Source organism: Cryptotermes secundus, unplaced genomic scaffold, assembly GCF_002891405.2.
Source record: "Cryptotermes secundus unplaced genomic scaffold, Csec_1.0 scaffold109, whole genome shotgun sequence".
In the NCBI taxonomy this organism is placed as follows: Eukaryota; Metazoa; Arthropoda; class Insecta; order Blattodea; family Kalotermitidae; genus Cryptotermes; species Cryptotermes secundus.
The window spans coordinates 24,706-46,949 of NW_019737086.1; the positions used below are offsets into that span (position 1 = coordinate 24,706).

The 22,244-nt window shown below is 42.0% G+C and overlaps 1 protein-coding gene across 1 annotated transcript in view; it reads right to left on the bottom strand.

Moving 5' to 3' along the window:
* Positions 1 to 22,244, bottom strand: part of LOC111870013 (protein yellow) — a 34,960-nt gene that overhangs the window by 9,485 nt on the left and 3,231 nt on the right. Inside the window, exons 2-3 of the mRNA XM_023861935.1 lie at positions 5,491 to 5,700; positions 2,859 to 3,034 (exon numbers count right to left, since the gene is read on the bottom strand). Of these exons, the coding sequence (XP_023717703.1) occupies positions 2,859 to 3,034; positions 5,491 to 5,692 (378 nt within the window). The 5' untranslated portion in view covers positions 5,693 to 5,700. The remainder of the gene's footprint in view (positions 1 to 2,858; positions 3,035 to 5,490; positions 5,701 to 22,244) is intronic.

Below are 22,244 nucleotides of genomic sequence, written 5' to 3' on the forward strand. Positions count from 1 at the left end.
AAACTCCCAGAACGCTGGGAGAAATGCACACAAAGAAGTGGCGATTATGTGTAAAAATAAAGAAAGATCTGTAGATTGAGATGGTATATTTGGTTTGTCAATAATAAAGCATGTTACTTTACAAAAAAATTGTTGCTCATGACTTTCAGTACGACCTACGTATGTTCGTATTTCTTCTGTGTAGCCAGCGGCCCTGCAACAGGGCTGATCAGCCGTCCCAGGACTCCTACCAACTGTCTAAGATTCAGGATTCCAGATCAGTTTTGATGGGAACAGGTCAGAGGTCATAATATGAAAAACAGAAGACCAAGAAGAACATAATTCTTCAGAAACTGATACTCGCTCTAGCTGGTCAAAATCTCTCCTTCTTACGAACCCTCAAAGTTCATTATCGTGTTCACAACAGCTCTACACTGAACTAGTTGGATGGAGCTGATGCTCTCACGTCCTGTATCCAAAGATAAATTGTAACATTCTTCCATATAGGCTTGGGCCCCTCTAGGGTCCTCTTTTCTTAAGGGGGTTGAACTAAAATATTTTGTTCTTTTTTACCTCTCCTATGTGTTCTGCATATCTTGCCAATCTCACCCTTCTTAATTTGATGACTTTAATATTATTTTCTGAAGAGTACAAATTATGATGTTCTTTATTATGCTTTTTTTCTCCATCTTCCTATTGGCCTTTAATAGAACCTGAGCAGTGCTCACTAGCCTGGGTGTTCGTGAACGATTTGTAAGTGTTACTTAAAACTTCAGTTCCTACTACACATGGAACACACTCTGTCCATTACTAAACCCAACCGTTTAAAGCTGCATAGGGAACTATCCGCTACACATTCGGAAAATCACAAAAATACAGACTTATTTAAATGTTCAAGCGGGTGGTACGTACTGTAACCGCTGTGTTTAACGGGTTAATTTGGCTTCTGATAATGTGTAATAACTAATTTTCTGACCGTTTTCTCTTGCATTTGGTAATAATGAGGCAAATACGAAATATTATGGAGAGCCATGTTGATTTAGTATTGTGGCGAATTGTTATATGTAGACCCATTGCTAGGCAACGGTGTGTTAAACACGTTTCCACAGAAGCAAACGCTCGGAGCAGTAAGACGTCAGTTTTGCTAGACAAATAAACGGTAAACACACTTCGCGTAGGCGGTGACGTCACAGAACAGTGGATAGAGACCGCGTGGCGTGTTTTCTGTAGGTCAGCGCAGAAAGTTTATAGGGGACAACAAAGGTCGTTTGCGGGCAGTCATAAGCTGGAGGAGACCAGAAGGGGTTTTAATTGAGTTTCGAGGTTCCAGGGTAATTGAACAAGAAATGGCAAGGTTTTATAGTGATTTGAAGTGTTAGTTTCTGTATTGAGATCCGTTGCTAGGAAACGACTAGTAAAAACTGAGAATCGCAGTGCGTGTGCAACGGTGAACTGGAAAGATTGTAAATCAGCGATAGCGCTGTATTAGTTGTAATTAAGATAGAAATTGTGACAGAAGTGCTAATAAATTCAATCATCCGAAATACTAGAACCCATTATCTTCGTCACTCATACCCTTCTAAATGTGACAGTATGTTTGTACATGGGACATGATACTTAGAAATACCTTGGGAAACATGTTTTTGACACTAACATTTATAGTCACGATAAATATGCCAGTTCTTGACGTATGTGGTAATTTCCACACAGCAGCGGGTGAAATAATCAGAAATATTCTTATCAGTTTTCCTTCCTGCATTTGAAACTAGAGACTGGTTTTCTTTCCGTATAATCAGCAACACATAAATGGACGCTGCAAAATATAAGTAATATTTATCACTTATTTATGGTTTATTTAACGACGATGTTAGTAGCTCAGACCATATAGCGTTGAATTGTATTTGAGGTACCAACCCGGAATTTGCCTGGAGAATATCCAGCCTTCAGGCCGAGATATTAACCCTAGACTTCTAGAATTGGAAGCCGGAATGCCATCCACTCGACCACGACATACGCTGCAAGGTAGTTAATGAACCCTGTCTGTGATATTACATAGGAACATAAAGAGTTTACTGAAGTGCAGTTAATTTGTTATTGGCCTTCGTCAGCACAGTCATTCTTGGTTTCGAACATCATCGGGACCCATGACAATGTTTTCGTTCTTTGCAAGACCATTTACATATTTTGAAATGGGACCTCCTCCTCGATGAGAGGAGGAATTTGACTTTCTGTGACTATCCTGGGTAGAGTAGTAATTTACTGATGGCCTTCGCCAGCACAGTCATTCTTGGTTTCGAACATCATCGGGACCCATGACAATGTTTTCGTTCTTTGCAAGACCATTTACATATTTTGAAATGGGACCTCCTCCTCGATGAGAGGAGGAATTTGACTTTCTGTGACTATCCTGGGTAGAGTAGTAATTTACTGATGGCCTTCGCCAGCACAGTCATTCTTGGTTTCGAACATCATCGGGACCCATGACAATGTTTTCGTTCTTTGCAAGACCATTTACATATTTTGAAATGGGACCTCCTCCTCGATGAGAGGAGGAATTTGACTTTCTGTGACTATCCTGGGTAGAGTAGTAATTTACTGATGGCCTTCGCCAGCACAGTCATTCTTGGTTTCGAACATCATCGGGACCCATGACAATGTTTTCGTTCTTTGCAAGACCATTTACATATTTTGAAATGGGACCTCCTCCNTTCGACGAGAGGAGGAATTTGACTTTCTGTGACTATTCTGGGTAAGGTAGTAATTTGCTGCTGGCCCTCGTCAGTCACAAATCATTGTATTAAGAAAACTAATATTCAAATAATCATCGCATTTAGAACACAGGAGCACAGAACTCAGGTTGACTGTGGTGTGTAACTGACCTGAACTCTGAACACGGAAGTAATGCCCTCACAGGAACCCTCTCTGTGCCAACTCCAGTCTGGATACGGTAGCAGCAAGGGCTGACCATTTTCGGTCTGGACCACTGTGGTGAGTGTTGCGGGTACCCCAGGCTTGAAGCGCGGGATTGTTACGAACACTTCGCTCTCGGCTGAACCTATACAACACACAAACTGATGTGACACCGTCTTGTCTGCTAGAAGTTACAGAACTTTCTGAGTAACATACCGTCTTGACCGTTATGGTTCGATCAGTAAGTTGCAAAAGCAAACAAGCAGTAGCAAGCAAGTCTGATTGCTGCCTGCTTCCACGGTTTACCTTTCGTTCCCGAAGAAGGAACCAGTACATTCCTCCGAAACGTCATAAATATTTTACAAGATGACCAGGCGTCATATCCCGGATGAAAGAACTTTTTAAGTTGATAATCGACATTAAGGGAGGAACATAGACTGAAGGTGTTTGAGAACAGGGTGCTGAGGAGAATATTTGGACCCAAGAGGGATGAAGTGACAGGAGGTTGGAGAAAACTGCATAATGAGGAGCTTCATAACTTGTACTCTTCTCCAAGTATAATTAGAATGATCAAGTCACGGGGGATGAGGTGGGCAGGGTTTGTAGTACGAATGGGGGAGACGAGGAATGCGTATAGGATATTGGTGGGAAAGCCAGAAGGAAAGAGACCACTGGGAAGACCAAGGCGTAGGAGGGTGGACAATATTAAAATAGATCTTAGAGAGATAGGATTGGATGGTATGGATTGAATTGAGCTGACTCAGGATAGGGACCAGTGGAGGGCTCTTCTGAACACGGTAATGAACATTCGGCTTCCATAAAATACTGGGAAATTCTTGATTAGCTGCAGAATTCGCGGCTCCTCCAGAAGGGCTCAGCTCCATGAATAAGTAAGTAAGTAATCATATTCATTCTTACTTGAAGAGTTGTCTTCTGGGATATAACGCCGTGTAGTGCGTTGAAAGTCAAACGACGTTTCGGGACGGCAACATATTCATCCGAAACGTCGGTTGACTTTCAACGGACTATATGGCGTTACATCCCAGAAGATATAGCTCTTCATAACTACCGCTGTGAGAACCTCAAATTCGCTACTACTTATTCTGCAACACACGTTGGGAGAAAATCTTACCGCACTGAGTGAGACAGCTGCTTGTTTGTCCTGGACATAAGGCGTTTATGAGCTATAAACTCAAATCAGCATAACTGGCAACTCAGCATACCGAAAACTTCTCGCACATGGTTCCAGAACATTGACACTGCACAACACCCTGGTGTGTAATAAAGATGCCCCTGTGCTTAACTAATTAAACACTACGCTATGAAGGCGTATGGGGGCGTGGATGTATATATCCGCATTTTCTTGACCTCGGCACTAGTTGGAGGTGAGTGGACCACAGAGCCGGTCTGGACGACGCGGAGAAGAGAAAATTCTTGACCCTATCAGGACTCGGAACTCGGAAACGTAGCCAGCCGCTATACCGACCGAGCTATTCTGGCTCACATTCTGATGGGTATGATATGAAAGATAATAGGGATGCGCCACGGTTTGGAGTGGGGTGTATGTGAGCAGGACGGAAGGACTACAATTCGCATGCGCACTGCACTCTTACTTAACTCTATTCCTATACATGTACATCATGTCACTCACTCGCTGTATATTTGTGCATGTATTTATTATTATTATTGGAGGGGGTGGGTTTCCCCATGAACCCCGACTACTAGTCTATTGTACGTCTCCCTTTGATATTCTACCAGTCGCCATTCCCTGCCGGTACTGGTGCTCGCTATCAGCATCGTTCAGCCAGCGAAGCTGCAAGTGGTTCCCGATACTTCCCCATCTACCAGAGGCATTGGAAACTACTTGAGCGGGAAATTTTGCCTAATTTTGCTCAGAGGTCTCCTAGAGACATGAGGATCTTTTACGTGCCGTAAATCTACGACACGGGACCCACGGCTTAAAGTCCCTCCCGGTGGACTTGTTTGAACCCGCGTACTTTGAGTCTACGGGGGCCGCTGTTTGGGCATGTAACTAGTGAATCTTCCTTTGTAAGTGGTGCTCTGTTTATTTAAGTAACTGTGGTATCGGCAAGGAAGAAGCGTGGACCAAGAGTTCACAAAATTTATGTCTGATTTCATTCTCGTGTATTGCAGGAAATTGCTTATGATTTTAGGATAGAATGTAGCCGTGATATCGTAGTCTTTACAGCGACTGGCTACGGGTCGGATGGCAGAGATATCGGAGTTCGAGTCCCGATAGCGGCAAGAACTTTCTCTTGTCCACGTTGTCCAGACAGGCTCTGGTGTCTATCCAACCTCCTAGGGTGCTCTTTCCCCGGGCGGTAAAGCTGACCACTCACCTCCAGCTAGTGCCGAGGTCAAGATAATGTGGGTCTATACATCCACTCTTCCATACGCCTTCATGATGTAGTGCGTAATTAGTTAAGCACAGTCTTCTTTACCTTTTCCTTTTTGTAGCTTACATTTCCATCCGCCACGCGTGTCCACCTCTGGCGACTTCTTGTTTCTTTCCCATAACACAACTCTTTAACTGGTCAGAGTGACGTGATCTGTGCCAAAAGACCTACATGGCGCACTCACCCTGCTGCCAAGCGTCCACATCTATGGGAAAGGAATTGCCCGGAATATAAGCTCTCGTCTTGATCAACACTTCTCTAGCGGACGGACTAGGAAATGCGAACTCCACATCCTTCCACTCGAAAAGAACTTCGAGTAATCTCGCTGCTCGCGTGGGATTCGAGGTTCCCAGGAACACCAGTAGCAATACAGCCAACACCGCCATGGCTCTGCCTGAAGCGAAGGAAAGAGAACGTCAGAATATCAGGCTCGACAAGTGGAAAGTAGACTGTATTTATTTAGCAGACTTTCCTTCAGTTTAGTCAGAAAACATATCAACAATATTTCGTTCTGTCGCCACGTTCCTGTGTTTTAAAATACATTGAAAATAAGATCACTGTCTTCTGAGACATGGCGCTTTCAGTTCAGTAGAGAACCGATGTTTCGGAGGAATTTGTTCTCACCATGAATCGGAGTGTTCTCCACTATGAAGTGCAGCTGTGCCACGTTTTGAGCACGGAAGAACAGTAAAGTAGAAGTAAGTAAGTAAGTAAAGGTATCCCTGTAACAGGCCGTGGAGGCCCATAGGGTTGTGAGAAGTTGAGATTCCCATATTTTCTAGACAATGGGCTCATAGATGGCGGTAATGTTGTCAGCCTTACGCTCCGGCCGCCCTTTACCCCCAAGAACATTCGAAGAATATTCCTGATACTTATTTCTAGAGAGATAGGATGGGATGGTATGGATTGGATAGATCTGGCTCAGGATAGGGACCAGTGGAGGGCTCTTGTGAACACGGTAATGAACCTCCGGGTTCCATAAAATACTGGGAAATTCTTGAGTAACTGCAGAATTGGCGGCTTCTCCAGAAGGGCTCAGCCTCATGAGTAAGTAAGTAAGTACTCATTTCTGTTAGAGGCTGAGTCGAAGCCAGGGCCATAGTGATGCTCAAGGATTAGGTAAATTGAAAAAAAAAAATCCAATGACCTCATCCGGATTGGAACCAGAGATCTTTCGGCTTGTAGCATAGTGCCTCAACCAACTATGCTACCGCGTAGCGTAGGACCCGAAAATAAGGCGATTTCTCTTTTCTGAGAAGCTGCATTTGAAATAAAAAAAGTTCGCCTAATACGGTGCTTTCCTGTTTGATGACACAACTGATGAAGCCTCGTAGATATAGCATTTTGGGTTCTTACAACAGTAGTTAAGAAGGGATGTGTCTTATGGGGATATAATGCCATAACTCCATGTAGGCCGTTGAACGTTAACTGACGTTTTGGACAAACATGTCCCTTTCTTATTCAGAGTCGAAGAATAAACCAAGCAAGACACTAGCATTAAGCAGATAACTTGCTACATGCTTCACGCCGGTTTGGCTTATTCTTTCACCCTGAAGATGGTGATTTTTTCCTTCGAAACATCTGTTGACCTTCCAACGGGCTACATGGCGTTATATTCTTACTCACTTACTTACTCATGGAGCTGAGCCCTTCTTGAGAAGCCAATTCTGCAGCTACTCAAGAATTTCCCAGCATTTTATAGAACACAACGGTTCATTACCGTGTTCGCAAGAGTCCTCCACTGGTCCCTATCCTGAGCCAGATCAATCCAATCCATCCCATCCTATCTCTATCCTATCCATTTTAATACTGTCCACCCACCTACGCCTTGGTCCTCCAAGTTGTCTCTTTCCTTCTGGCTTTCCCAAAAATATTCTATATGCATTCCTCTTCTCCCCTATTCGTGCCCACCTCATCCTCCTTGATCATTATCCTAGAAGACAGTAATCTTCATCTTAGTTATGTGTGTCACATTATTAATAGAAGATTCTAGGGACTGATATCTCATGAGAAATCATAGAACTGTTACTTAGAAGGCAACGTGTTATGAACTGCTGGAAGATGCATGCTTCTTGCCCTCCATAGTCGATCCAGAACGCTTCCTATCGGAATTTATTATGTCAGTCAGTAGGTAAAGGAAGAAAACAGTTTCTGTAATGATTCGTGGTTAACTGCTTACCTGGCAACTGCAGTCTTGTAACAAAATAACTGCAACTTCTGAGTGACGCTTCATAAAATCGGACCATGGCTGTTGGAAACGACAGCAAAATATAATTGAACCGGAAGGCTGTACGCAGCGTCGCGATCCGGACGTTTCACGGCACCTGACGCGAGGTTACTGAGCTGCGTCCATACCTTTCTCTTCGGCTTAAATACTTAGACAACTTCTCTGCTGTACAAATATAGTAGTACTAGGAGTGGCCCTGACCTAGAGTTGTTACGTCAGGTCAGTGTTTCTGTCATGTTTCACTTCAACATCAATCGCAATATTTTGTTACAGAAACTAGAGCTGTTTGTTCAACGTACTTTCATTCTATTTCAATATTTCTTGGTCCCTTTTTTCTTGTTTTCTTGGGGGAAAATAACTTAGACTTATGATGTTACTATATTGTCTGTTTGTCATGTGTCTGGGTTTTTATTCTTTCACTTTTTGAACAATTTTACAAATTTTCAAGAAACTCGGAGTTAATTTTATGTCCTTAGAGGTGATTCCAATTCCATAAAATTTAATTCCCTACTTCCAGAAATATGCACGACGGCCGCACGAAATTGTGGAGCGAGAAGGACGTTACCACCATTTAATATAGGATCCTGATCTGATATAGAGTAGCCGAAAAATATACAACCTTTGTTGGGGTAGATTTTTATAAAATGTAAAATAACATGGCGTCCGAGCAAAGAAACTTTTCTCGCTATATATATTATATGTCCTTTTTCCGGTTCTCACGGTCTCTTCGCTTGCGGATTTCTTATATTTTTCTTCTACCCTGAAGATGGAGGCGATACGTTCCTCCGAAACATCGGTTAACACTACATATACACGGTGCCAAATCCCAGAAGACTGCTTTCTACAAGGAATACATTTATTTGAAATTATTTGAAAACATATTTTAATTCAAGTTAATGTTCTTCTTACTTCGTGACTGCACGGAACACAGTTCAGAAATCGCTGATTTAGTGTGTCCTTCGAAGGAATTTGTATCACCAAGCGAAATATTGAGTCGCAGAACAATGGACGAAGGAAACTGTCACTACAGTCTGCATTTCTGAGTTTGTGTCATCATCTCCCATGTTAGTTTCGTAACTGTAACCTTCTGCGTCATAAGAAAGGTTTGTCCGATAAACACAGAACAATATAAACTCTGTCACTCTGTCCATAAAACTTATCGAGAGTTATTAGTCGATTCAAGTCTTGTTACAAATCTCGTGTCACATACGTTACAATCATATAGAAAACGTTTCAAATGGAAGTTTTCGATGCTAATGAGATCTTTATTTTATATTATGTAATTTCAGTTACAGCCTCTGTGGTCTAGTGGTCAGAGTTCCTGGCTACAGATCCAGAGGTCCCGGGTTCGATTCCATGCTCTACCAGATTTTCTGAGAAACAATGGGTCTGGAACGGGGTCCACTCAGCCTCGTCAGGATAACTGAGGAGCTCTTTCAAGGAAATAGTGGCTCCGGTTTGAAAACAGATTAACGGCTTTGGGGAACCGTTACGCTGACCACGTGACACCCTCTATCCGCAAAAGTTGGCACTAACTTCGCTGACAAGCGGCGGTCACTCGGTTGGTATAGTCCGGTTGTGGACTACAGGCTATGGAGTTTGTTTTTTATTTGTAAGTTAAGTCGTTTCTGAGACTTCGTGTAAAGCAGTGGTTATAACTGACAGATAAACATCAATATTCCTTGACAAAAATTACTCGTAGTATTGACTGTAAACAAAATAAATCCGTGTAAACCCCCAGAACGCTAATTCGCTGTTATGCGTTTATTCCTATAATTTCTAACCTGTGTTCAACGCTATCTAAATTAGAGTATGGACTGTAATGATTCTGTAAATATAAAACTGCAAAACCTCAGAGTTATCAATCCCGAGAAGTATTCAGGAGATCCTACTTTAGATTTTCGATGCGGAAGACCGGTTACACCACGTGAAGTTTATCATTTCCGCAAATCCATTTAAACAAACACGGTGATCTTCTTCTTCTCGTTTTCTCCATGGAGTTATATGCTCTCTGACCTGATTAATAGAGTGACATGACGCCTGAAAGCTGCAATCTGCCCATCTGTTGGGAGGGCTTCGCTGAGCACATTCCCGTGGCAACGGAGAACGCGCCGCTGCTGGACGGCGAATTGCTTGAACACATTTCCACGGCAACGAATACGACCGAAGAAGCGCTGCATTGCATAAAGGGTCACGTCGATTCCTAGGCAACGCATACAGAAACGTTTCCGTTCACACGGCAACGAACCTCCAAAACACAGTAACAGTGTAACTCTACTGCTGAAGGAGGTGACCTCCATACGGTTCGACCTGAACCTACCTCTTGGAGAGAACTGACCAACAAAGGACAGAATACGACAGAAGACAAGACATAATTCAGAAATGAAGTCGTTAGTTTATGAGGTGTAGTTATAGTAACCTAGGGGTAACGTTCCCACCTCATGACTCAAGTTACGCGGGTTCAAACCTGGCGCAGGTCGTGGAATTTTTAAGGGCGGAAGAATTCAGGTAACAAGTCCTCCGAGAGGGACTTTAAGCCGTGGGTCCCATGTCGTAGATTTACGGCACGTAAAAGATCCTCATGTCTCTAGGAGACCTCTGAGCAAAATTAGGCAAAAAGTTTTCCGCCCAAGTAGTTTCCAATGCCTCCGGTAGATGGGGAAGTTATCGGGTACCAATGCCAGTAGAGGGCCGACCTCGCTGGCAGGAAGTGGAGATAGCGGGCACCAGTATCGGTAGGGTATGGCGACAGTAGAAATTAAAGGGGGACGTACAATAGACTATTAGTCGCGGTGCATGGGGAAACCCACCCCCTCTATACCGAATAACTGAATACAGTAACCTTTAGAGGGTTATCATTGTTCGTAGTTAGGAAGTGTTATAGTTACAGTAAGATTGTGTTACAATTAATTGTAGTTCCGTCTGATAAATATCAAATCGATTCTTCTAATCCAGAACCAATTAATTACTCTTCGCATTACCAGGATACGTGGCACTACTTAAGGTAGTCCATCTTGTGTCTTCCTACTTCTCTATAGACCTATGATTTGCAATCAACATCCATCGTCAATATACAAAATTCTCTCGTTACTTCTGTTTCGTCACAGAAGTTATGAAAGGGACAGTACTTAAAAACAGAACATTGCCATGGGCTTCTACATAGTTCCCAATTTATCAGCACGCCATCTGATGCCACATTACTGACGCAGTTTAGAAAGCGTCCTTTAGAAACTGAGGAAGGACCGGAACACGAAGATATCGTTGTACAAGTATATTATATCCTTAAGACGTATGGGGAAGTGAAAACAAGACTTCACATATTCAGAATCCCAAAGCTAGATGAAATGATAGATACATATTATGTTAATGAAACAAATTGATGTCATTAAGCACAATGAAATCGGGCCACAATACGAAAAGAAATAATTCATATAGGATAGTTTCCGCTTCATGGCAACTTCCGTATTAAATGGGGCCTCTCAAACTTTAGTCTCATGTCTTTCAGAAGTCTTTTTTTTTATGTTTACATATATAGACAAGGAAGGTGCAACTGCTGAAGTGACAGGAGGTTGGAGAAAACTGCATAATGAGGAGCTTCATAACTTGTACTCTTCTCCAAATATAATTAGAATGATCAAGTCAAGGAGGATGAGATGGGCAGGACATGTAATAAAAGTAAGGGAGAAGAGAAATGCATATAGGATATTGCTAGGAAAGAAAGAAGGAAAGAAACCACTGGGAAAACCAAGANAACATAGGATATTGGTGGGAAGACAGAAGGAAAGAAACCACTGGAAAACCAAGACGTAGATGGGTGGACAACATTAAAATTGATCTTAGAGAGATAGGATGGGATGGTATGGATTGAATTGATCTGGCTCAGGTTAGGGACCAGTGGAGGACTCTTGTGAACACGGGAATAAACCTTCGGGTTCCATAAATTGCTGGAAAGTTCTTGAGTAGCTGCACAATTGGCGGCTCCTCAAGAAGGGCTCAGCTCCATGAGTGAAATGCACCTGCAGATAACGGCTATCTGATCAAACCGCTCTCCCTGTTTGTTAGCGTGCGAAACAGAAACCTCAGGCCATGAAATGAAAGCAGATTTTTTCTCTGAAACATTGGTATCCCTCTACAAGACTACACTGCGTCACAAACCAGAAGATCACGATCTGGAGATACGTTTATGTTAACGATCGGTGATGACGCAAGCAAATTTGCATGCACTGATGTAATAATTTCTTTTTATCCTTGGATGTGTTAAAACTTGAGTCTTTAGGAACTGTGGCTGCAAATGGAATATTAGCTCAGCCCAGGATAACAAATGATAGAATGGAGCATTGTTAGAGTGATAATTCAGAAGCGGCCTCCGTAGTCTAGAGGTAACGTTCCCACCTCATGACTCAAGGTACGCGGGTTCAAATACCCGGCGGAGGTCGTCGAATTTTTAAGGGCTGAAAAATTCAGGGAACAAGTCCTCCGGGAGGGACTTCAAGCTGTGTGTCCCGTGTCGTAACTTTACGGCACGTAAAAGAACCTCATATCCCCAAAGGGGATCACTGAGCCAAATTCTAGGACGTTTCCCGCCCAACAATAGTCCCTAAGGCCTCTGATAGATGGGGGAAGCATTATAGACACCGCTAAGCAAGTGGCCGAACTCGCTTGCTCGGCGGGACTGATGGTACGCACCATTTATCGGTAGGGTAAAGAGACTGGTAGAATATCATAGAGGGAAGCACAATAGATCAAACTGGTCGCGGTGCATGGGGAAACCCACCCTCTCTAAATAAATAACTAACTAACTAGAGTGATAATTGGTGGGAATAAATATACGTGCCTGGAGAAAACTTGTCTGAGTACCATTCTTTATACTCCAAATCCCACATGGAATAACATAAGTCTCCGTTGTAAGGACCGACAATAATTTTAGTGAAATTTCTATAAAGAAAATAAAATATACCATCAACGCTCACTTGTTCCAGTTGTGTAAAAAGCAAGTTCCCAAAATAATAAATCACTGAACATGTTACTTGGAACTTTCGGTAAAACTCAAAGGATTAAATATCTTACGTTGTAGTATGTTGAAATCCATTAATGTTAAATTAAAGCACCGAGATGTCGCTTATAATAAACTTAGGACATGATTAGGCATGGTGACATATGTATAGACAATTCTGTCATACCATATTAAAGCATTGTTTAAGTGTAATATACTAGTATCATATAAGGCAACAGTCTATTAAAAATATGTTTGTACTGGTTACGTATAAGGTATCGAAATGTTCTTATTTTATTTTGAAGTCTTTTGTTGAAAATGGTAACGTCAAATTGAAGGTAAACATGGATAAATATACACATTAGCAAATTGCATAATGCGGTGGAAATCGACATGTAATTCAGATTGGCCTGGACGTGGGCAAAATGCCCAGAGATTGTTCTCACATATAAACAGGATGGAATTACCGCGAGTTGGTCACGGATCCAACCTTGAATTTACAGGCCAACCCAATGATGTACGTAGAATCACTGTGTGAGAAGTATAGGCCTGTTGCAGCAACATGACAAGGCGATTTATTGACACTTGGTTAATACAAATTGTAATACTAACGTATATACAGGGTGATTCACGAAGTTTTATCCCGGCTTATGGTACATATTCCTGGGGTTATTTCCTGCAAAATTTCCATATAAACTTGTGGTCGATTTCCAATAGTTATGGAGTAACAACAGATTTTCGAAACGCATCATTGTGAATGCAGCGCTATGCTTCAGCGTGGGCGACCATACGTTCCAGTCAGCTATGTCAGCAGATAAGGTAGACCGGTTTGAATGTTGCGCGTAGGCAGATAGGCAGAGCGGTTCATACGCGTGCGACGCATTGTGTTGACGTGCAGGCAGACATTTTTGAAAATCTTGTGTAAATCCAGTCGTCTTCTAAAGCATCACAGTTTAAAGGAAACAGATTGATAGAAGGGTGTGATATGCAACCATTGGTATGTTTACAGAATGGGATGCTGCTTGACCGTGTCTCACGGTGTTGTCGCTTGCAGACTTACTTATACTTCTTCAACCCTGAAGATGGGGGCGATACGTTCCTCCGAAACGTCGGTTAACACCACATATACACGGTGCCAAATCCCAGAAGACTGCTTTCTTCAACTTTTCTATTGTTGCCTTTGTATTAGTTGCCCAGTAGTTGTTCACTTCTTTAATGACGCAGGGATATGTTTACTACGCCACTGCCTAGCAAAGGATGACGTCTCTTCTTAAATCATTCCCCAATGTCACAACATAAATTTGTTTTCCACTTGTTCTTCGAGTCTTCTATCTCATTTGATGTTCTTCTCAGGTTTTACTTTCGATGGTCGGACATATACCTGTAGGGTAAAATTAGAGTTGGAAGAAAGTTGCCGGATAGGTGTCAATTTGTTTGATACTTAACTCCGAGTGCTTTGTAAAGGTATAGCTGTCCACGTGGCCGGTTGATGGATCCACACAGGAGTTTGCATTCGTGAGTAATTAGAAATGAAAGCGCCTCTTCAGGCACTAGTCATATTAATTAATCGTAAAACTTTATTGCGTACAGCACAACAGTGTTTTACGTTCATAGGTAACTTGATATTAGGACGTAAGAGAACTCACACTGTTTTTGATTACGAAAGACCGTGTCCGAGTAAGATCCTTACTTTGGAATCTGAGTTGTTTTGAAGTGCAGTTTCATTTAGGGTTCAGAATACTGAGGAAGGTTCGCAATGTAAAAATGATGGGATGCGATAACAGTAGCCTGCACGATACGTTTTCTGCCAATATTATGACATCTACCATCCAAAGTACAAAGCGAGAGTTGGACTGTGTGTATTTTTATTGTCGGGTCTTTAACTCTGAAGATTGAGGCTTAAGAAATGAAATCTACTGTTCGAATTGCATAACATATTGTGACATGTAGACCAATTTCTAGGCAACACCCGAAATACCGCACGCAACAATAGGAAAGATATTGAAAGAAGTGTTTTCTGTGTGGTCCGCTCCATATCCAGTGTTGGGCAACGGGCCAATAAACACACATTCTGACATGCGATACCTATTTTCCGTGAGGTCCGACCAAAGTCTGTATAACGAGTGGCGAAAAATAATTGGGAGTTAACAGCTCAATGGAGACGTGGTGTGAGCGCTGGAATATTAAAATTAATGAAGAAAAGACTTAGGGGGTCGCCTACTCTCGTAGTCGTCCACCGCCTGAGTCTTGTCTCACTCTAAATGGACGAAATATTCCATTTGTAAATAGTGCAAAATATCTGGGTGTAATCTTCGGTAAGAGAGTTACATGGAGGTTGCACATAGAAATGATGGAAGCCAAGGCCTTCAGAACATTCATTAGGGTATATGCTCTATTCAAAAGTGAGCGATTGAGCGCTAACATTAATATGACCCTCCACAAAGCTCTCATTAGATCCGTAATGACTTATGCTAGTCCCGCCTGGGAGTTTGCGGCAGACACTCATCTAGTGAAATTGCAGCGCCTGCAAAACAAGGTTCACCGCACCATTGGTAATTTTCCAAGGCGCATACCGGTCCGCGATTTGCACATGGCATTTAAAATCCCGTACGTATATGATTACATAACAAAATTATGCAGGAAACAAGAAGAAGTCATACAAAATCATGAAAATGAGAATGTTCGCAACATCGGGCAAGGTGAAGCCTGACACAGAAAGTATAAGAGGCTTAAACTTGGCGGCGGTCAGGCATACGACCGTTCAAGTGACTAGACTGCCGTGGTAGCTAATACTACTAGAAATAGGGCTTAATATGCTGTACTGAGCCTGGATTGACAGAGGCCTTGTATATATTGTACATAGAAATAAGAATTAAGATTAAATTTGTAGGTATATGTAAATACTGATAATGGACTTACTAACACAGACTATGACAAATGACAGACCCGACCTCTCGTCAGAGAGGGCGCCCCAAATGGACAGGACAGTAACTTTCATATAAAGAAAAAAAAAATCTGGTCATGAGCCCCAGTCGGAGCTCGACACCAAGACAGACAGACTGACTGACCGTCTGTCGCAATGTGACTTTGACTTTGACTTTGAATTGGGAGTTAAAAGGATAAGAGGCCTTAAACTTAGCGGTGGTCAAGCTTACGGCCATTCAAATAACTAAGCTGCCGTTGTAGTATAAGATACGTAAGTTAGGCATGTCTGCTCTGTAGAGCCTGTACTGACAGAGGACTTGTCTATAGTTCAAAAGGAAGAATTTTCGATAACATGTTATATGTGCGAAATATACACTTGATGAAAGGCCAAGCGTATTCAGAAGAGACAAACCCGTCTTCTCGTCAGAGAGGTTGTTACATTAGGACTATTATCGCAAGAGTTCAGTTGGAAAAAGAAAAAAATCTCTGGTCGTGATCCTCAAGGGTCCTGGCGCCAAGACGAACTGATTGGCGGTAAAACGGCCAGTCGTAAAGTAACTCTGACCCTGACCCGGATTGGGAGTTCAGTAGTTGAGTTGAGTGTTCATGTGTAGGAGTACAGAAGAGTACAAGGAGTACAACGAAGCATGAGAACGAGAATGGAGAGTGGCCTAGTGATTTGTGAAGTCTGTAGATTGGCGATAGCGCTATAATTGATTTAATTAAGAGAGATTGTAAAAGAAGGTGTTAATAAATCCAGTCACCCAATCGAGAATCCACGGAAGCCTGAATACGTGACAGTCTGTTGCCATGGGAACCTAAATTCGAGTAATGCATCATCGGTGTCCAGCCTCACAAAAACAAGTTTCTTGCACTGAACGAAATAACACAACCAAAAGTCAGTACAGCTTAAAGAAGCTTCGAATGAGGCGAAATGCCCCTATGCAAATAGTTGCGATCTAACCTCTCGATGTTACAAATGGAATGAATTTCGACTGTTCCTACAATATTAGAGCCGGTCACGGTAGCCGAGCTGCCTAAGGCATGAACTGTCTTCGTTCGCTCGGAACCTGGGATAGTGGGTTCGGATCTGTTTCCTGTTAGGTACGGACTGAATTCTTATATATTATTCTTATACACTGCCGGCCACAGTAGCCGAGCGGTCTAAGGCATGCACTGTCTTCGTTCGCTCCGAAACCGGGATCGTGGGTTCGAATCCCACTCAGGACATTAATGTTTGGTGTGTGTATGCATTTATTCTGTGTTGTGTTTTCCTGTGTTCAGGTAGAGGCATCATCATCATCATCATCATCAGTAATCTGTCAGACGACAGGTCCACAGTCTCTTCAAAAACAATTCCTCCACTTAATGCGATCTAGAGCTTTCTCCTTCAAATGAGAATATCCTCTTCTGTCCCCAAGGTCATCCAGCATCTTCTTACGTCTTCTTCCTCGTCTTCTTGTCACTTCTATCCGCCCCTCTATCTTTCCTTCGATAACTTCTTTTAGAAGGCAGTTTCTGCGTAAAACATGACCAATCCAATTAGCCTTCTGTTTTCTTATTTCGTGTAGGATATTCCTCTGCTCATTGACTCTAATTAACATTTCTTCATTTCTCACATAATCGGTCCAACTGATCTTCTCTATCCTTCTCCAACACCACATTTCAAAACTTTCCAGATGTTTCTGATCTACTGCCCTAAGTGTCCATGTTTCAGCCCCATACAGAGCTATGCTCCCAATGTAGCATTTCACTAGTTTCTTNGTAGAGGCATAGTATGCTAAATATCCATGTCTCGCGTAGAATACGAACACCCGAACTCCAGTCTATTGGTTCTCAGAAATTAAAACTACATTAATATCAGGATTGCAAGTTTAAAACTAATTATTTCCGTTATTTCCTAACTTCTATTAATTTAACATTTTTTCGTTCCCTATTTTATACTGTACTTCGGCATAAAATATATTTTGTGCTGTTTTCTAAATTGATTGACCTTGCTTGTGACCAGCTTCTGTATCGAACCAGGGACTCGATTAATCACTGACAGATTTAGCGACTAACAGATGCCTGAGGAATTTCTTTATTTTTTGTCGCGTTTCCTTTGCACAGGCCGTGTGCCGCTGTCCATTTCCCTCTTCTTGTAAGTGAGCAATTGTTTCGTGCGCATCATGACACAGTCGAGTGAGTTCATGCTTCTTTAAACCTTGTATTAACACTTTCTGTAAAGTCTATTATTAAATACTTAAATACATTGTTAAGTACTTCTACCCTGTCTTCTAGACTTGGTCTTATGACCGCAGAGCCTTTCGAAGCAGTCCACTGGTTGTGTCAATCAAAAATTTTTACCGAGTTCCCATAAATTTATGTGTGGTATATTGGTGTAACTTTTGTCTTCACTGATTTCCATTAGCACAGTGAATCATCTTCATGTGTTTTATTCGTTAAACTTTCTTTAAAAAGAAACTCCATGGTTATAGTCCGCAAACAAACTACACATACCGAGCGACCGTCGCTTGTCGACGAAGTTAGTGACAAATTCAGCGGATAGAGGGTATCGCATTTTCAGCGCAACGAATCCCCACGGCCGTTAATCTCGGTTTTATAGACCGGAGCCGCCATTTCCTTGAAATAGTTTCTCAATTATCCTCATGAGGCTAAGTGGACCTCGTTCCAGACCCACTATTTCTCAAAAAATCTGATAGCGCCGGGAATCGAACACGGACCTCTGATCTGTAACCAGGAACTCTGATCACTAGACCACAGAGGCGGTTAAACTTTTTGGGAGAAGAAAATATTGATACAATCCAAAATGAATGTCCAGAGATATATGAAATTATACCCAGAATTACGAAAGGCAAGTGTATTAGAATATTTGACAATATAATCGCAGGGTTTAACCTGAACTATGTATTCTGTTGTCCCTTATATGTGATCTAGCTAATCCTTAACCAGAACGTACATTACAGTGAGTGGCCGCCCCGAAGGCGCATCGTCAGTAAAAGTTCTCTGGATTTCCTTGGATCTTTCTACCCATTCGTAAATAACACTCAGGCCCATCCATCGCCTCATTCAGCCGTCATGACTATGTATGTCCCTTCTTTAAACAGGAAGTAGCTATATGAGAGCTGACCGCGCCATAGCTCAAGCGGTTAGGCGCTGGCTGCCCATCGCGGCGGCCCGGGTTCGATCCCGTGTCTGGTCAAGTGGGATTTGTGGTGGAAGAAAGTGGCGCTGGGGCAGGTTTTCTCCGAGTATTTCGGTTTCCCCTGCCAATCTTCATTCCACCAATTGCTCCACAATCACCCTCACCTATCATCTGGGGCTGGTACAATAGGCCAGAAGTGGCCGCAGTACAAGGGACGTAGTCCCACCCCACTAGCAATAAAAAAAAGATATATGAGATCTTTAAGCTGGCTGCATGCCTCTCATTTCGACTTTTAAGCAACTTGCTAGATTTTCAGGAAAATTAGCGTGAGTATTATGTCATTCAGGCCACAATGTCGCCACTTACCTCCGTTACTTTTTGTTACCAAAATATAAAGAAGACGTCCAGGAGCAGAACCAGCTAATTGCTTAGGTTGATAAAAAAGAGGGTAGTTTATTTTTATTTGTATTCAAATTTGTACATTTCACTTTATGGGATAAACGAGGACGATGAAAATTATGTGCATATGCAAAAGGTAATATTACTCACTCACTCAATCACGGAGCTGAGCCCTTCTTGAGAATCTGCCAATTATGCAGCTACTCAAGAACTTATGGAACCCGAAGGTTCATTGCCGTGTTCAAAAGAACCCCCCATTTGTCCCTATCATGAGCCAGATCAATCCAATCCATCCCATCCTATCTCTCTAACATCCATTTTAATATTGTCCACCCACCTACGCCTTGGTCTTCTCAGCGGTCTCTTTCCTTCTGGCTTTCCCACCAATATCCCATATACATTCCTCTTCTCCCCAATCGTGCTACGTGCCCTGCCCACCTCATCATCCTTGACTTGATCATTCTAATCATAATTGGAGAAGAGTACAAGTTAAGAAGCTCCTCATTATGCAGTTTTCTCCAACCTCCTGTCACTTCATCCCTCTTCGGTCCAAATATTCTCCTCAGCATTCTGTTCTCAAACACCCTCAAAGGTAATAGTACATTATACACAAATCTAAATCGCAGCTGGTCGTGCCATAGCTCAGTTTATTATTAAACCAAGCTAGTGCCTTTTAAACAAATTTAATAAAATTAAATAACAGGAAAGAATTTGGTGTAAATAAATATACAATTATCGGAGGTGCAGCCCTCACAGGGTACATAATACTAAAATAGAATATAAAAATTCACACACATCAACATACGTGCCTGAATATGGCTGTGTGTGGCCGAAATATTTCGTTGAGTTTACGTGAACGCATGGCCTAGTGGCACTTCGACCAGTAATCTATGGACCTGTATTGTAGAATGTATTGTTTGTGTTTGTCTTTACTCTAGAACAGGGGTTCCAAAAACTTTTAGACTACGCATCATTTACTGCGTGGATTTTCTTCGGCGGGCCACCAGAATCTCGAAAGAAATATTTTAATAATTTTGAATGGCAAGAGAACAAAATATAGTCAGTATTCACACACTCGTGACTTTAAAAATGGAAATAATACAAACATTTTTTCATGAAGATCACATATTTTTTTGTTCATAAATAAAAGATAACATCAACTCACATGCATTAAATATGATGGGTTGAAGTCACTTTGAACTAGGTAGAGGTGGACCAGTTGAAAATCTTTCGCGCACCGCTGGTGGTCTGTCGACAATAAGTGTGGGAAACTCTGTTCTAGAACATTCGTAATAACCAAGTGACCGTACCACCACAACATTCGGCAAGGACTGCTTTTGTTTCATAACGAGATGGCACAGCAAAACCAAGGGAGAACAAACAGGAGTAAAAAAAGGAAGGGAAAGGAAATAAGAGAAAAAAATTAAGAAATAAACAAATGAAAAAAAAACAGAATATATAAACGAAAAGAGAGTTGACAGAAGAGAGAACAACAGAAACAGGGTAAACGAGAGAAGTAAATGTGGAATTATAGGAAGAAGAAAGAAAGAAAGAAAGAAAGAAAGAAGAGAACAAATCTTTGGATCGGTTTCTTCATCTGATTCGAAAACTTACGACGTGAGCTCTGCTGCGCAGGCGTTACTGAGGCGCCAAAGCGTTTGTTTCTTGGCGTCCTGAATTACAGTGGTCTAGTGGTAATAGTTTCTGGCTACAGATCCAGAGGTCCGGGTTCATTTCCCGGCGCTACCAGATTTTCTGAGAAGTAATGGGTCTGGAACGGGGTCCACTCAGCGCTGTGAGGATAATTGAGGAGCTGTTTCAAGGAAATAGCGGCTCCGGTGTAGATAACCGAGATTAACGGCCGTGGGGATCAGTTGCGCGGGACCACGCGACACCCTCTATCCGCTAAAGTTCGTACTAACTTCGCCGACAAGTGGCGGTCGCTTGGTCGGTATAGTTCGCTTGCGGATTACAGGCAAAGGAGTTTTTATTTGTTTTGTTTGGAAGAAGAAAGTCACTCCCTTGATCAACAACAATTCTCGAGCAAGTTAATCATGTTTTTCTGTTACGTGTCATCCTAAGTTCTGTCTAGGAACACTTGAGATTTCTGCGGCCAGTAAATTTTCTTCGTTAATCTACACTAAGTTGGTCATGGCCATTAGCCTGGGGTATCCCGTGAACATTTATCCTTACGTTTTGCTGTCCTCACAAAAGCCTATCTTCAACTAGAAGAAACCAGAAACCAAATCACGCTCACATTTCTCTGCAGAAACAGCAAAATGTGGCTTGTCAACGATTAATTTTAATGTTCAAGATGAGGTAATGCTAACGCACTTGCTTTTTGTTATTTTAATGTTCAAAATATCAGTTATTAGCTTGCGAGTTCAAAGATTATGTAGAATTTTAAAGCTTTCTAAGGATCTGTTATTGGACAAACGTTTGCCAACACTGCCTTTGTTATCTATAATGGAAGCCGTGGTTAACTGGAACTCCTTGAAGGAACAAAAAATGTCTGGAAAAATGCAGTTATTTATATTTCTTGACCACAAAGAGATAAGGAGCTTGTTTACCTAAAGTTTGGTCTGTAGGAAGTGGTCGAGGAAAATGGCAAACGTACCAATTATGTAATCAGTTATAACGAAGAAAAATGTTCCTGTTTTCTAAGCCTCATGAAAGAAAATATTTGTATTTCCATGTTCCGTAATTTGGCCCTTGAAAATCTGATTCGTTTTGAAACAAAACAAAATTGCTTGTAGGCCAAAAATGTGTATTTTCATTTATAAAGAACACATTTTGAAAATAATTTTCAAAGTTTACATCAATCCCCTCATTTTCCTAAAGTATGAGTAATGAATTCTCGTACCAACTCATCTGGAAAATTAATAGTCTTTTTCGACGTGCATAATGAATTTTCGTTAAGAAGGACACACGGCTAACCTAACCTCAGAAACTTAGGTATCTCTTTCTGTAATTTAAAAAAGGTAAAGCTATCCCTGTAACAGGCCGTGGAGTTCCATAGGGTTGTGAGACGTTGAGGATCCCACATTATCTAGACAATAGGCTCACAGATGGCTGCAAGGTTGTCAGCCTTACGCGCCGGCCGCCGTTTATCCCCCAGGAAGATTACTGGTACTCATTTCTGTTAGAGGCTGAGTGGACCACAGGGCCATATTGCGGCTAGAAGAATTATGTCGATTGAAAAAAAAATCAAATGACCTCATCGGGACTCGAACACGCGATCTTCCGGCC